A 17373-nucleotide genomic window follows, 5' to 3' on the forward strand; every position below is an offset into this window, starting at 1 on the left:
TCCACTGCCTATACCCACCCCGCAAGTCTCTGAGATAGAGTCTGGGTGGGCTAAAGTTAACGTCTGGCACAATGCTTTAGCTTTTTGCAGAGGTAACACTTGTATAATAATGCTGTGAAAAAAGCTCTTATGGATTTGCAATTCTGTTTGCTGATTGATTCAGTTTATCTGTCAGATTTTCTAGTTATTCAAACTCACACGTACCCTGATGCTAATCATGGACCTCTGTCAGTTCAGACATATTGAGGTGTGTTTTCAGTGCATGTGCATGCCTGTGTGTGTTTATGTGTCCTCGCTGCAGTCTGTTGTTTCTCTCCAGTCCACAGGCCATGAATAGGGAGGCTATGCATCTCTTTCAGCTGTGCTGAGCAGGGCGTACAGTGCAGAATATTAAACTACATCTTGAGTGTGGTGTGTTTTGTGTGTGTGTGTTGTGTGTTTGTGTGTTATGCATGGTGTGTTTATGCATGTGTGTGTGTGGTGGTGTGTGTGTGTTGTCTGTCTGTCGTCTGTGTGTCTATGGTGCATGTTGTCGTGCTGTGTGTGATGTTTGTTCTCTGTGTGTGCGTGCTTTGGTGTTTTGTGTGGTGTGTGTTGTGTGTGTGTGGTTTGTGGTGTGTGTGTGGTGTGTGTGTGTGTGTTTTGGTGTGTGTGGTGTGTGTTTGGGTGTGTTGTGGGGGGTGTGGTGTGTGTGTGTGTGTGTTTTGTGTGGGTGGTTGGAGTTCAACTCCCCGGGGCACTGCAGCAGGGGAAGTTAAAGAGCCTTCTGTAGCACTCTCCTGACACATGCTGGAATAAAGAGAATTTAGCCTTCCTATTTCCATAGGGTTTTTGGGCATGCTTATTTAATAGCTCTCCCCCCAAGATTAAAATGCCATTTATGCCCACTTTTTTTATTTGCTTGTCTGGAATAATGAGCCCAGGAGACAGTTGGAGGCTGAAAGCGCCTGACAAGTTGTGACAATTAAAAGGGAATCTCATTGTTGGGTTTATTGCTATCTAGTCATTGTCTGTCTGTTAGTGTGCCACACGGCTGGGGACAGATCACAGCGCTGCCTGCCACAACTTTCCGTTAATGCAGCTGCACAGTTCAGAAGGCTCTTTGCTTTGTTGTTTTTCAGGACACGCTGGAGATGTGTGCACGGGAGAATGAGTTTAAGAGCATTGTGTTTGCCCTGTGCTACTTCCATGCGGTGGTGGCAGAGAGGAGGAAGTTCGGTCCTCAGGGCTGGAACCGATCATACCCCTTTAACACTGGGGACCTCACCATTTCCATCAACGTCCTCTACAACTACCTGGAGGCCAATCCTAAGGTACGTGTGTTTCGCTTTTACTTTTATTCCTTTGCAAAGGATTACAAACACCAGCGTTTGTAATCTTAATTGGAAATCGTAACACATGTGACCTTAGCTAAACCGCACAAAGCCACCTCCCCCCCCGTCTCTTATCCCAGGTGCCATATGATGACCTGCGCTACTTGTTCGGTGAGATCATGTATGGGGGTCACATCACAGACGACTGGGACCGCCGTCTGTGCCGGACCTACCTGGAGGAATATATCAAGCCCGAGATGATGGAGGGAGAGCTGCACCTAGCACCTGGATTCCCCTTGCCTGGAAACATGGACTACAACAGCTACCACCAGGTGAGGCACACTGCGATCAGCCAAATCCTATCCTTGCATTACATAGAATGGAAAATTCTTCAAGCTACAAAAAGTTAAAAAAAAGTTAAAGGATTCTTGGTTAAAGTACTAAATTAAAGCAGGAATGTAAAGAGATAAAACAAAAGCCATACAGATAAAACAGAAATGAAAATCCAGTAACTACATTATAACTAATAGTTACATGCTAGAAAATATAGCTGGGGTGGCAGTAGCTCAGTCCATAAGGGCACTGCCAGGTGCTCTTGAGCAAGGCACCGTACCCCCCCCCAACCACTCAGAGTGCTGGTCCAGCTGGCAGCATAGGTCCTGAGCAGGTGTGTGTATTTCAGACCTTTGTGTAGTGAACAAAACAGAGTGTAAATTGTAATTTCTGCACTGGGGATCAATAAACAGTTTAACTTATAAATTATTATTATTATAAGGATTACAGCAGTAGCACTCTAGGTGTTCCCCCCAAGGGGCTTCTATGTGGCCTCCAACAAAAGTAATGGTGGTTTATTATTGCTAAAATTGAATCACTATAATAAAGAGTTTTTTTCACCACCACTATCCCCCATGTACAGTGTAGAGTTCTATAATTCAATGCTAGGTCAATAACAACACAACTCTCCCCATATGGGTGCCTGGGACAGTACAGCTTGTAGTTTGTTGGATACATGTGTCTGTGAGGTGGAACAGCTCGGGGGGGGGAGTGTGTCTGTACGTCTAACTGACAAACTCTTAAAAGTCATGTAATAGGGAAAGATAAAAGTCACAATAAGTGGAACTAGATGAGTCATGGAACACACATAATATTGATATAGAAGCAGCAAAAAATGTGGTAGATATTGAGCTAGCAGCTATGTATCTCTATGGAAGGTGGATCAGTCGCAAGAAGCAATGCTAACTGTAGTTACTGTGAAAAATCCCACACGCGTGCTCCCGGGAAGCTGCGACGTGCAGGGAAGCAGAAGGAGCAGCTTTTACTCGTCATGTGACAGATAGTCCTGCTGAAATCATCTCTCCAAGCAGAAAACGAGTGTATGAAACCATGGGATGTTACTGCACGTCACTCAGCAGCAGGTGAAAGTCGGGGCATGGTTGCATGACTAAAGGTAAAATGAATTCAACGTTTAAGGCGAGGAACGAGAAGCATATTACCTGTATGTGTGAAAACAGCTTTATTTTTTGGGTGGAATATATAGCATAATTACATAATTTTGTCATTCCTTCAAGCGGGGCGGGCTGCCCCCCCCAAAACACTGGTAGGGGCAACAGTGTCAGATGTTACGCATAATTCCCAGAGATGAATAAACAAGCAAAGCCAGACATACTGTGGTCATTTCACTTTTGATTTTTTTTTTAACTCCATTCTTTGACAGCTACAACCAGCTTTACTGGTGTCCCTTAAGAAAAACTGACAACATTCCCATGAATAACAGTGCTTCTGGCAGACAGTCCAGATTTTGCCCATGAGGTCCCCTGGTAGGCAGAGGGAGTGGGATGTACCACTTGTGTTCAGTACCCCCCATTCGGGCGCTCAACGGTCCCATCCTGGCTGTCATAGGACCCCCGCTGGGAAGCACTAGAGCGTTTTCCATTTTGCTGTCACCACACAGCCAAGCAGAGGCCAGAGTGGCTGAGATTTTGGCTGAAGAACAGGGACCATAAAGGCCTGTCGGTCCCTGTAGGTCCCTGTGGGTCCCTGTGGGTCCCTGTGGGTCCCTGGGGGTCTGTTAGGCCATAGCCTCCCTCACAACCATCCCAAACAAACTTACGGTATATTTAGGAGAGGAGAGGGGTGGGAGGGGCACAGAGAAGGAAGTGACTCAGCAGTTTTACTCTTCTTTCAACAATATACAGGTGCATCCAATCAGCAAACGTTAGCCAGCAGGTACAGAGGAGATCAAACCAGCGGACTACAAAGTGTTTCTGTATTAAAAGCCAATCTATTTTCCATCAAAACTGTAATCAGGACATTATGATTAAAGGGGATTTTATATAATGTACGTGCCCCACTAAAAGCAGCCTTTTTCAGTTGAGCTTCCACTTTCATCCGCACTAACTTAAAAGCATGTTGAAATTCATTATGGACTAGCAGATGGAAAATGCCACATTTCCTTCTTGATGTGGTCATTAACAGACTGTCAATCGATGCTGAGTGTTTGTTTCTCACCCAGAGCTATCTCATCATGTACACGCTCCTGTTCTTGTCCTTTGTCAGCAATACCAAGGAACATCTGAGAGAAAAAGACTGCTCTTCTGCCACAAAGTAATGGAGTTGCCAAACTGTATGCTTTCAAAATAACTAATTAGGATTAGTGTTTAAATGTTGTCCTGTTCAGTCTAAAACATGTATTCATGTTGTTCCGGCTTCACACATGTTCAAGCTTCCTTAAAGTTCTGAATTTGAGGTTCACACAGAAATCCATGACGTCTAAAGGTGAGGATTGATTTTGATGACACCAGAGTTGTGACATGGGTTTCCTTCTGCTCCAGTACATTGATCAGACCCTACCTGCCGAGTCACCCTACCTGTATGGCCTTCATCCCAACGCCGAGATTGGCTTCCTCACACAAACCTCGGAGAAGCTTTTCCGCACGGTGCTGGAGATGCAGCCCAGGGACGGAGGAGTCGGAGAGGGTGGTGGGACCACGCGTGAGGAAAAGGTTTGTGTTTTATTGGATGCTACATCTCCAAAAGTATTCGCCCAAGATCCTCCTCATCCAAAAAGCTGTTGGATGGGGGGGAGGTCAGGGCTCAGGGCCAGTCCAACATTACTTTATAGGCTTTGTGCACCAAGGCAATCTTCAATGGTAAAACAACTATATAGTTGGAAGCAGACTACACTATACTGTATACGTGCAACAACCAGGAAAAGGAGCCCCACTCAGGTATATGGACAAGGAATAAGGCTGAAACTAAGGATAATATTCATCATCTTTTTATCTGCCAGTTCTTTTGTCCATCAATAGATTAATAAAATATAGATGGATAGATAGATAGATAGATAGATAGATAGATAGATAGATAGATAGATAGATAGATAGATAGATAGATAGATAGATAGATAGATTTCAGTTTTGTTACGACTGCACCATTCCCTCAACAGATGGCTTGTGCATCCATTTATACTCATTTTACTAAAATGTTGTGTTACTGAAATCAGTGTGTGTTTGTACCTTATGAATGTTTCAGAACTTAAAGTTGAGTTCTGCAGTTTTAAACAATGTTTGGCTGCACAGCATGAACTTTATTTCATTTCTAGAATCGTTCTAGAGTGTGGTCTAGACCTACAGTCCCTGACAAAAGTCTTGTCGCTTGTGTACAAATTGACCTGAAGTGCCGCTGAAATATATTTCTAATCAAGATTTATTTACAAGAAATGGCTCCTTTTAATCCCAACAGCTTTTGTAATAATGTTTCAGAGCAAAAAGAAACTGTCAAAAAGTATTCTCATATTCACAGCTTGGTAAAGCCCGTTGAGTCAATGTTTGCAAAGACATAAGTGTTGTCTCCTTGTCATATGAGCTTCACCTGTGACTAATAATGGACCAATCAGGTCTCAGGTGTGTATAAAAAAAAAACAGTACGATAGACCTTCACATCAACTGCAACTAGACCTCTGCAAACATGCCTAAGATTCACCCTGAGACTAAAGTTTGGATTATCAAGAGGCTGAAGACCAGATCCACTGCTGATGTGGCAGACACCTTCAATGTGTCTCAGCGTCAAGTACAGAGGATCAAAAAAACATTTGAAGACACTGGAGATGTTTTTGACAAGCCCAGGTCAGGCAGACCCCGCAAGACAACTGCTCGAGAGGACCGTTTGTTGGCTCGAAAATCCAAGGCCAGCCCATTTTCCACTGCAGCAGAGCTCCACGAGACCTGGTCCCCTGAAGTCCCTGTGTCAATCAGAACGGTTTGTCGGATTCTGTCTCCAAATGGCCTCCATGGTCGAATCAGTGCCCAGAAGCCAGCACTAAACAAAAGACAATTGAAAAACCGTGTGGCATTTGCCAAGGCCCACAGCTTGCTAAAAGGATGGATGCTGGAGAAGTGGAAGGAAGTGGATTTTTCAGATGAATCTTCTGTTGAATTACACCACAGTTGCCGCAAATATTGCAGGAGACCTACTGGAGCCCGCATGGATCCAAGATTCACCCAGAAAACAGTGAAGTTTGGTGGCGGAAAAATCATGGTCTGGGGTTACATCCAGTATGGGGGTGTGCGAGAGATCTGCAGGGTGGAAGGCAACATCAATAGTCTCAAATACCAAGACATCTTAGCTACCTCTTATATTCCCAACCATAAAAGAGGCCAAATTCTGCAGCAGGATGGTGCTCCATCGCATACTTCCATCTCCACTTCAAAGTTCCTCAAGGCGAAGAAGATCCAGATGGTCCAGGATTGGCCGGCCCAGTCACCAGACATGAACATCATGGAGCAGATGTGGGGTAGGATGAAAGAGGAAGCATGGAAGACCAAACCAAAGAATATTGATGATCTCTGGGAGGCAGCAAGACTGCTTTCCTAGCTATTCCTGATGACTTCATCATACATGGTCTGAATCCTTGCCAAACCGCATGGGTCCAGTCCTTCAAGCTCATGGAAGTCATACAAGATATTACATTTGGATCTCACAGCACCACTATTTCATTTGCTGACATATTTTAGTATTTGCAGTAAATTTGTTCAATTTCTGTATAGGCGACAAAACTTTTGTCTTGCCAAAATTTGACCTTTCTGTCTTGTTTAAATAATAAATCTTTTTTTAGTGTAACTAATTTATTTCAGTGCATTGAACATCATTTGGAGGGTTTTAGCTTTTCATATGAGCTATTTCTTACACCAATTGATTAATTAAAAGTCAGGTTAATAGCAGCTGTTTCTACAAAATAGATAAGCGACAAGACTTTTGTCAGGGACTGTACTCTATCCCCTCATACCGCTGCAGACATTAAACCACAGGCACCAAGCCGACTGTCTCTCTAAACTCTGGCCTGAGCACCATATCCTAAATGTATGCTGACAACAGGTGACATTCTCTGAAGCTGCTGCATACTGAATAGAAAATAAATTGCAGACCAACTGTTTGGGGCCTCTGGCAGCACCCAGGGTGATTTAAAGGGGATGGCCATTTTCTGGTTCAGTACTGCTCTGAAATCAAGCTTATTTGAGTGTAAAAGCTCAAACAAATGTTCTGTCTGAGAGAGTGCAGCCTTGTGCACTCCCTCAATGGAGCAAGTGTCGCTTTTTTAATATCACGAGTAAGGGTCTTGGTTGTAGTGTTAGCTTTGTTAAAAAGTCATTCGTGCTTACTGTGGCCTGAAACAAGCTGCACAATGTGAGTTATGTATCCGGCTTTCTTTTATTTCTCTAACCATCAGACTGATTTCTTTTCTGAACCTTATTTTCAATAAAGGCAACTATGCATTTTGTTCAGTGTAAAGTACTGGTGGTAAGGTTTCATTTACATTTCAGTCCCCTCTCATCCTGAAACCCTCCCCAACAGCTCCTCTGGATCCCTGCACTGTGACCATCACTCACAGCGCTCCAACAACATAATACAACATATTGCAGCATCAAGGTTAATGGTATTTCTGGAATCATGCTGAAATGTCATGCTGAAAATGTTTTTAAAGTTACACACCATTTGACACAGTTGGCCTAGTCTACCATTAGTTGGTATGGCAAGACATCAATCAGAGAGCCTGCTGTCACCAGAGACGCGTTCTGTCACTGGTCCTATTTTACATCCATGACTGTCACAGCATGAGATGAAGGCGGAGTGGAAATGCTGCCGGCAGCTGCTTCTCTCCGCCAGTTCACTCGGTTCCTGCTGCTAACCTTCCAATAGCAGCACAGCCTCAAATAATGTAGGGACTATTTATTTTCCGACCTCTTACAAACACCCTTTGTTCAAAAGCGTCATCACTTAAACACTACGTCTGCTGCTCTGTGACGACCAGTTGACTTGGTCTCATCAACTCAAAGTCCGATTTAAGATTAATCCTGCTTCAGTTTGTTTGGTGACTTTTCACAATAAGTTTCCATGGTAACAACTAAAGTTGCGTGTGTCATGTGTGCATGTGATGACAGCCATGCTTAGCAACGAGACTCCCTTTGTATTCAGCGCGCCCAGGAGCTGCCAAACCAAGATCAGATATTTGAACTGAAAATCCATAGACATGATGACCTCATATCCTTTGTGGGGCACGTAATCCGTTGATTGATCCCTAATGCTGGCTGCCTTGGGAAAATGTTGACACGGGCATTAGCTTTCATCTTACCCACAAAAATATGATGTGAGCATTGATTTTCTGGAGGGATTAGACTGTTATTGAAAACAAAGAGCTGCCTTGCAAAATATATCTTCATGAATATTTATGAAACTGTCTATTTCAAACTGTAACGCTTTCTCAGGCTGTCTCATGGCATGACTGAGTTCATCTGACACCGATGACCCCAACCTCTCGCGAGTCTTTGATTTCATGGAGCATTCTCTCCTCGTCTGGGTCTTACCTGAGTAACCTCGGAACTGTAAGATGAATTTAACTTTTTTTTTGCTGCCATTCCCTGCCCCCCACACTATCAGGTGCGTGTGGTGCTGGAGGAGATCTTGGAGAAGCTCCCGGAGGAGTTCAACATGGCCGAGCTGCTGGCCAAGGCAGAGGAGAGGACTCCCTACCAGGTGGTGGCGCTGCAGGAGTGTGAGCGCATGAACCTGCTCACCCAGGAGATGAGACGCTCCCTGAGCGAGCTCAGCCTGGGACTCAAGGTGAGGACGGGGGGGTGACGGTCACCATCAGGCTGCACCATACGAGCAAAATATGCAGTATGGGAAAACACTGTTAAATATTGCAGTAAAGAAATTAATAAACAGATATTAAAGTGTTCTGCTAAAATAGAACAAACTGCTTGTTGAATTTAAAACAAAATAAAGGGAACTATTTCCGTCTTTCTTTTATTAAACATTTTAAAGTTCCGTTTTCATCTTTCAACTTATGGTGTTTATTGCACCAGTTGATATTGAGATGACAATTAAAAAAACAATTATATATTGTGCAGCCCTAATCACCATGGTAACAGCGTAGACTGTGTTGGTAACCCCTGGGACCACACTGAGTTTTTGTTAAGGATGCTGTAAGACAGATCCTGCTCATCGTCTCATCTTAACTTCATGGAGCCGGTCAGCAGAAAGCAGCCAATCAGGTGTGGCCGCAGCAGTAAGAACAAGGAAAGGCCCTGTGGCCCGTTACCTTCTCTCTTATCACTGGGATTAGTGCTCTTTAGTTTAGGGCTGGGCAAAATGGAGAAAATCAAATATCACCAAATACCTCAATATCAATACCGCAACAATATTGTAGTGTTGACTATTGGTGCTTTCACAAAATATTTACACAATTAGATTTTTGATAAATGATCATCAGTAATGTAGATATAATGACTAAGTGGGTAAAGGATAATAATAGAACAGTTACAACAGTCTGGTAAGATCAGGAAATAACATCACTTTACTGTAATGCAGCCTTTAAAACCATATTGCGATGTCCAAAATTTAAGATGATATAATATCGATGTATTGCCCAGCACTACTTTAGATTGTCTTTTTTAGTATGAAATGCTTTATTGTTCTAGTGTTGTATGTATGTGTTGTATATTGTATTGTGTTCTTTAGTGCTGTCAGTTAAACGCGTTATTAACGGCGTCAGTTTCTGTATGGAGAGATTAACGTTCTTTTTGGCCTCGCAAACTTTGAAGTTATTTCACATGCTGTTGCAACAACTAGTAATGTTAGAAAAACTAGACCGGAAACACAACAATAGACACGCCCCACACACACACACACACACACACACACACACACACACACACGGCGAGCCGGCCACACAGTAGGAACGTTACGTTGTGAGTGGTTGGCGAGCGTGAGACGCCGACAAGAATCTTTTTTCATTTTATTTTTTATATTTTTCCAAACTCTCTGTTTTTCAAGAACAACAATTTTCAGTGCAATTGTGTATAGGATGAAAATAATAATAAAAAATAATAATAGTAATAATTAAAATAAAGTAAAAAGGGACAGCATGGGAAGGGAAGCATGTATAAAAGTATGTGCATGGCTACATCCACACACACATAGACCTAAATACACACATATATTCAATACACTTATGCACAACATAATGCATAAAACAGATGCATACAAAAAGCATAACATGGTCTTTGTTGTTTCTTATATAAGAGTAAGTCAAAGGTGCTGAAAAGAAGAAAGGGCAGGATGCTAGTGGAGTTAGCCTGAGGCCAGTCCGCTTCACTGAGGCCCACTGTGGAACTGGAATGTTTGTCTGTGGTTAAGAAGGCTTCCAGATCTTAAAGAATGTAGCTGAGGATTCACATAACGAGTGCTTAATTTTTTCTAGCCTGCTAAAATGGAGAGCATCTCTGGTCCAGGACTCATATGAGGGAGGAGAAGGGGACTTCCTGCAAAGTAGGATCAGTAGGATTGTCTAGCCAGTAACATTAGGAAGGATACAAAATCTGCATTGATCTTTGCTCGGTCACCGTGGTTGGCATGACTCCAAACAGAACTATCAGCACATTTGGGTCCAAGGTCCCACGAGAACCCCTGAGAGTGTCCCAAAGATGTTTGACCAGCAGCTCTGGAGCATGACCAAAATGATATGATATACACATATAAATTAGAGAAGCTGGAGCTATTTTACACCTGTCACAAGCAGGATCAATGTCGGGATATACTTTAGAAAGCCTGAGTCTTGTCCAATAAGTGCGCTGTATAAACTTAAACTGGATCAGGCCATGTTTGGCTCACAGGGATGAAGAGTGTACTCTAAGGAGAATATGTTCCCAGGGGCCCTGGTTACGTTCTCTTCCCATCGGGCTTTGAAAGCTGAAAGTTTAGCGCTTCTGAGAGAGGATTTTATCATATCCATGCGAGATGGCACCTTTTGATATCGGGGGTGGCACTAGCAACATTTCTGTTGGTTGGGAGGGAAAAAGGGAGCTAATATTCTTTACAAAGCTACGGACTTGTAAATATCTGAAAAAGTGTACATATTACATATTCAGGCTCAGTGGAGTTCGACGAGTTGTACATAACATGAAATAGGTGTCTAACATTTGAAAAAGCATAGCTATTCTTAATAAATCCTGTCTGGTCAGGGGAGATTATAGATGGCAAAACTGTTTCCAGATGCATGGCCAGTAGCTTAGTAAGGATTTTATAGTCCACATTCTGTAATGAACATGGTTGACTGGATCCACTAAAGAGAGAGTCTGTATTCTTTTTCAATATCAGTGAATTGGTCTGGGGAAGAGAGACAGTATCCACTGAATATAAAAACATTTTAAGAAGAAGAGGAGCTATCTTATCCATAAACTTCCTGCAGAATTCAATAGGAAACCCGTTTAGAGCACTGCATTTTATCTGCCGCTCTTCGGATTTCCTCCAGGGTTACAGGCTCTTCCAGCTGGAGGGGGGACCAGTTGGCCCCGCCGGTCAATACTAGGGACAGTTATGGAGCTGCAAACAATTAAAATCTGAGGGGTCAGTTGACTGTTCAGACATATACAAAGAGACATAAAATTGCTTAAATTGGTCAATAACTAGCTTCGGGTCAGGGGTTACCCCAGTGGGAGTTTGGACTTGGGTGATTTGATGTATGGTCCCAGCCTGGCGTGGTTGGTGTGAAGCAGTTTCCTGTCTTTGTCTCCGTCCTCGTGGTGGGCACATCGTCAGTTTGAGCTGAGGCCAAATTGTCAAACTCAGCCTGTAAAGACAAGCGGTCCTCATTTACATTAGGGGATGGTGATGTGGCATATACAATATCCAATTGTAATATTTGAGTCATCAGATCAGATATTTTCTTTTTTCGTTGTTTCCTCTCATACCTCGCGTATGACATAATTTATTAATATAGACTATAAAAGTCTCCCAGAGAAGAGATGGTTTGATGATTTGTTTCTATAAAAAGATCAATCTGAGCATTCAGAAAGACAGCAAGCGTGTGTTAAAGCGCCATGGAGCCCGGGAACGCAGCTCTCCACCTCCTGTGAGATCTAAGGTCAGGGAGCATGCTCGGATATGACGAGGGAGTTCTAAGACCCTGAGCCAACTAAGGGTACAAGTCTATTGTCTAAGAAGAAATAGTCAATGTGGGTAATAAAGGTTACTTAGACGTTTGACTTCGACTATAAAGTCCCATCCTGAGAACCACTGGTCCAGCAGGGTCCTGCTTAGAGCATGGTCATGAACTGTCCCTCAGAATCCAGCACAGACCCTCAGTTTGTCTCAACCGCTATGACTCCCAGCCGTTGGCTCGGCAACAGGCTGCTGCATTACTGTTCCTTTTCAACTAAACCTTTTTCCCTGTTGTTGGTCAGAATGAGTCAGAGATTTGGCTCGCAGAGAGGAAAGAGACGTCTGCGTTCATTTCCTCCAAAAGTCACGCCTGACTGAGTCAGACGAGAAGAGAAAGAGGAGGAAATGTGTAAAAATGTTTGTCAGGAGTTACGGGGCTTGGATCTCTCGACACTACAAGCCCCAATAAATCAGATCAGTGATTTAAAAGCCTTGTCGACCACTGTACCAGCAAATGGAATCATATTTGGTCTTTATAGTGGAATAAATAGCAGCTATCAGGAAGTTTGCCTCAGTGAGATGGTGCAGCTGCGTATCAGCACGGCGTGTTGCCAAGGTGAAGGGTTCACTGTGTTCCCTTTTTCATTGTGGCGAGATCTTTATTTATGAAGGCAGTGCTATTGTACAATGTTAACCTGAACTTTACGTTCAAGCAAACCAGTTAACAAACAGTAGATGTTGACCTGAAGAGCTTTATTCAAAAGAAATTAGTATATATTAGGTTTGAAATGCCACCAGTAAACTATAGTCTCTGGATGACATGGACGTTGTCTCTCCAGTCACTTCTGATGGACCCATGAACATCTTTTAACCCTCGTGTTGTCTTCCTTTTTTGTTGATGCTTTCCATTGATATTTTTAACTTTTTCTTATGTTTTTGTCCTTTTTTTCAACACTTTTGACCCTTTTTTTCAATGTTTGTCATTTTTTGGACGTTTTCAACACTACGTAACACCGACTTATTAAATAGTTTTACAGTTATTTTTTGAATTTATGGTCAGTAAACCTCATTTATAGGAAATTATACCTAATGTTTGAGTTACAAAAGCAGAAATTAGGAATTATTTGGACTTAATTTTGTAAGTCAACTTTTACTCTATATTATTTCAAAACCACTTTTCAGATGCTATAAAATTGAATAAGACGCCCCAAAATTAATGAAAGTAGAGATTTGTACTTGGCAAAGAGCGTTGGAATCAATCATGTTATTTTGGGGAATTAAAAAGAACATTGATATAGGACAACATGAGGACCACATGAGGACAACATGAGGACCACATGAGGACAACACAAGGTTTAACTTTGTTAAACTTTTGAGGGGAACGGAAAGCAACAGAGTCTAAACCTATTGTAGCTTAGCCTTGTGCTACCCTTAGCTTAGCATGGTGCTGGCATGTTCCAGGCTGGCTTACATGTTAGCAGTTAGCTGGCCATCCATAGCAGCTAATGAGCTAGCACTACGAGGACACATGGATGAGATTCACTGTACCAGGGAATAAAGGAGCGTTGCTGATGATTGTTTGTCCTTTCAGCAATACAAATATTAACAATAAACTTGGAAATCGCCTGGGCAATAAAATTGATGATCTCAGTTGGTTATTATCTATTCTCTCATCCCACCCCCACCCCCTTCAGGGAGAGTTAACCATGACCGGTGACATGGAGAACCTTCAGGATGCTATTTTCCTGGACATGGTGCCAGACAGTTGGACCAAGCGGGCCTACCCCTCCATGTGTGGCCTGGTACTGTGGTTCACCGACCTGCTGGCTAGGATCAAGGAGCTGGAGGCTTGGACCACGGACTTCGCCTTACCATCTGCGGTGTGGCTGGCTGGCTTCTTCAACCCACAGTCCTTCCTCACAGCCATCATGCAGGCTATGGCTCGCAGGTAGGGCTGTGGTGCACTAGGACATGGACCTTGCAAATGTAGATGATGAGTACCACATTAAATCTCTGTTTGAATGGCAGGAATGAGTGGCCTCTGGACAGGATGTGTCTGCAGTGTGATGTCACCAAGAAGAGTCGCGAGGACTTCACTCTACCGCCCCGGGAAGGAGCCTACGTGCATGGGCTCTACATGGAGGGCGCACGGTGGGACACACAGGTACACAGGTTCTTCACTGATGGTTTTGTTCAGCTGACGCCTCGTCTCCAGGGAAGGCGTGGATACAAGATCACCAACAGCACAATTTGATTCACAAGCACCTCACACAGAAATCTCTCTTTACACACCACTGATGATGGATGGCAGAGTAACACATGAACATAAGGTGGGCTCACTTCAAAATGCATCTTTAAACTGAGTCAGGTGAAGTAACTTTGATATTTTCTCCATTCCCTGTGTGGCTTAATTTTCTGCTTTGCATCCTGCTTGCGTTCAGCTGGCGGAGCGAAGTGCATTACTCAGCTTCCCAGGGCTCTATCTCTCTACATACATACAGCTACTGTATACGCGCCCCGCTTTCAAGGAGCATCCCTGTAGACTTCTTAATTAGGGAAAGTGCAGAGTGTGCACTTGAACACTTAGGTCACCCTTTAGAGGAGTGGTTCCTTTTTACTTCATTAAAGTTGGAGACGCAGGCAAAAAGACAGGCGGACAGACGAGCTGTTCCTCACAACTCCTCCTCATCCTCATGTCCTCCACTAAGCCCTTAAGGCCACTGGCGGCGAGGAGCCGAGAGCACGGTGGAAAAGCAGCGGTGCTCCATCTGGACAGAGCTCTGAGCAACCATACAAGTCATCTTTATTAATAAAGCTTGCCATTTATTCAGAGGGCTTTCAGACATCAAAAACATACTGTATATGGTAAACACCTTGTGTGCTGGAAGATTATCGTTGTTATTTAACCCGGAGAGTCTGGTTTTTCAAGAAAACACAAAAGAGACGTTAAAGAACATTAAAAGGAACTAGAAATCCAGCAAAGGGAAGGCATGGTACAGTTTGTAGACATCTGAAGGAATTCTTTCATTTTGGACTCAAAGACCTTTAACTTTATGACAGAACGCAGACATGAAACTGTTTGTGTGATGGACACCGATGAATAGTGATGAATGCTCCAGCTGAGTAATACACTGTTATTCTCCCAGTATGTATATTAGATTATACAATAAAAGTAGATATCTGTTACCATAGTAACATTATCGTTTAACTAATCCAATGAATCATTGAGGCCTGATGTAAGATGCCAGTATGTGTATTTACCCAAACAGACATTATGGTGTTTAACAGCTCTCTAAAGTTTATAGCGAATGCAGATGTAATTAGGGCTTTGTCCTCTGAGCTTTTTCCAAAGTCATCAGGATTTACATTTCTTCCTGAAAGTCACTGTGCATGCATGGTGAAACTTGTGTTAGTCAGGCCCTAAGTGTAGGAGGATTAATTAATGAGACGGACCGCTCTGTTTCTGTGTGTTTTTGACTTCCACTCACACTCTGCTGACTTTCACCACTCTTCAAGGGTACCACAACATTGTGTTCTCCAAACTGGAGATTAGTCAAACACCTTTTCTTTTCTCTCACAAAGGAACATTAATAAATTCAGCCTCAATGGCAAGCACAGTGTCGGGACGACGTTTCCACTGCACCTCAAACCAACTCCTAACTTCCCTCAGCTCTGCGATATGTTTCTGTCTGTGTTGACGGGCTTGTCATCCTCCCTCCCTCCCTCCCTCCCTCCCTTCTGCTTTCTCCTCTAAACTTCCTTTCTCTTTCAGACTGGCATGATTGTAGACGCCCGCCTGAAAGAGCTCACCCCGACCGTTCCCGTCATCTTCATCAGGGCCATTCCTGTGGACAAACAGGACAGCAGGAATGTGTACCAGTGTCCTGTCTATAAGACTCGCCAGAGGGGACCCACTTACGTGTGGACCTTCAACCTGAAGACCAAAGAAAATCCCTCCAAGTGGACTTTAGCTGGGGTGGCCTTGCTTCTGCAGACCTAGCCAGAGTTGATGAACTTCTTTGTGGTGCCAGCGGGGGCCTAGGGCTCCATAGGAAGGGGGACCAAGGAACTCGGTGCACTCAGTGCAGCTTATGGAGGCTATTATTATGGCTCATCTCCACATTTAGCATGTGGCCAAAGAAAAAGGAGATGTAAACATACTGCAGCTTTAGTTATTGGGGAGAGATGTTTGTTGTGGTCCAGTTCCTCTGTGGGAGCAGCATGGGGGACAGCTGAAGGCCTCACTAGGAAGCTAGCCCGGTTACTTATTGTAAGAATGTAGTTAGTGTACCTGAACTGTACTTTACTGTTATTTATAATTATTAAAAGTCACTTATTATGCCAAAGGGAAACACGCGGTGAGACGAGATGTTTATCTTTCACCTCGATTAAAGACAAAGCAGCACCTTATCGCTTAGTTTCAAATCCATTTCAATTATTTTCATGAGAGAAACAATCTATATATTATTATATATGATATTGTAATTATACCCTTCATGAACAGATAGTCTAGTTAATCCCTGCTAGTCTATATCCACGACGTTCCATTCCAGGATTTATCCGGTGCCGCCAAAACAAGACCCCGTCCAGAGCTTAGCCCCGCCCATGACGATTGTGATTGGTGTAAAGAAAGGCCAATAAACCGGAGCGTGATTTTCACCCGGCCAGGAATGCTGCAGACCTTGGCTAGTCCACCTTGCCCTCCTCCAACGATGCCTTACAAGAAAATGAGTTACAAAATCCCCATAAGGGTTTATTGAGGATGTCATGTATTATGACCTGTGCGTTTCCTTTCAGCTCCTTCAGTGTTCCCTGATGCGTGGCCCTGGACCTCCCAATCGCCAATCGGCAACTCTGGTTTGGTCAAATAAAATCCTTAAGTCACCAACTTAGATGTGAAAATACTCTGGCCCTACGCACTGTTCTGCCCACCGATGGATGGATGGATGGATGGATGGATGGATGGATGGATGGATGGATGGATATCACCGCTTGATGTTTTCTTGTCATTTGAGTCTAGTCTTTAGTGTCTGCCTCCGAAGAAGGAGGTGAGCCGCTGCTTGAGGGGAGAACAGTGTGTAGAGCTGGAATAAGGATAAACATTATGGATTATATTTTACCAAACTAGAGTTGCTGATGATGTACTCAACTGATCACTGATAGCCAATCTGGACGCAGCTCAAGAGCGAAATCCAAAGAGTCACATCGCGTACTTTCCTCCCTTGACTCCACGGGGTAGACTGGCCTTTAAATGCAGCTTTCTGAGCTTCAGTAGTTGAAGACCATTAAATCATCCATGACTAGTTTGTAGACTTTGTTTGAACTTTTGTATGTAACTTTATTGTGTAAATTACTAAAATGCTAATTATCTGAATGTGTTAGAGGAGAAATTTGAGCGATAGCATGTATCTGTGAGTCATATTTTGAGGAGGTGTTATGACGCTGCAGCTGATTGTGGAATATCACAGAATACATTTAACTATTGGGTGATTTCACACATATGAGCTAAATCCAAATATGTACAACTACCTACATTATGTGCACATTTTTCTTATCATGTCTTAATTGACCATATACAGTATATATTTTTGTATGTATACAAATCAATTTCCCTTGTCTTCCC

General features: G+C 43.3%; 1 protein-coding gene across 1 annotated transcript in view; it reads left to right on the top strand.

Annotated features, from left to right (window-relative positions):
* The window catches only part of LOC116671474 (dynein heavy chain 9, axonemal-like), a 122242-nt gene extending 105189 nt beyond the window's left edge, over positions 1-17053 (top strand). Inside the window, 7 exon segments of the mRNA XM_032502789.1 lie at positions 1122-1313; positions 1454-1645; positions 4145-4315; positions 8247-8429; positions 13445-13698; positions 13779-13914; positions 15523-17053. Coding sequence (XP_032358680.1) covers positions 1122-1313; positions 1454-1645; positions 4145-4315; positions 8247-8429; positions 13445-13698; positions 13779-13914; positions 15523-15750 — 1356 coding nt within the window. The 3' untranslated portion in view covers positions 15751-17053.
* The last annotated feature ends 320 nt before the right edge of the window (positions 17054-17373 follow it).

The sequence above is a fragment of the Etheostoma spectabile genome, chromosome 21 (genome assembly GCF_008692095.1).
Source record: "Etheostoma spectabile isolate EspeVRDwgs_2016 chromosome 21, UIUC_Espe_1.0, whole genome shotgun sequence".
NCBI lineage: Eukaryota > Metazoa > Chordata > Actinopteri > Perciformes > Percidae > Etheostoma > Etheostoma spectabile.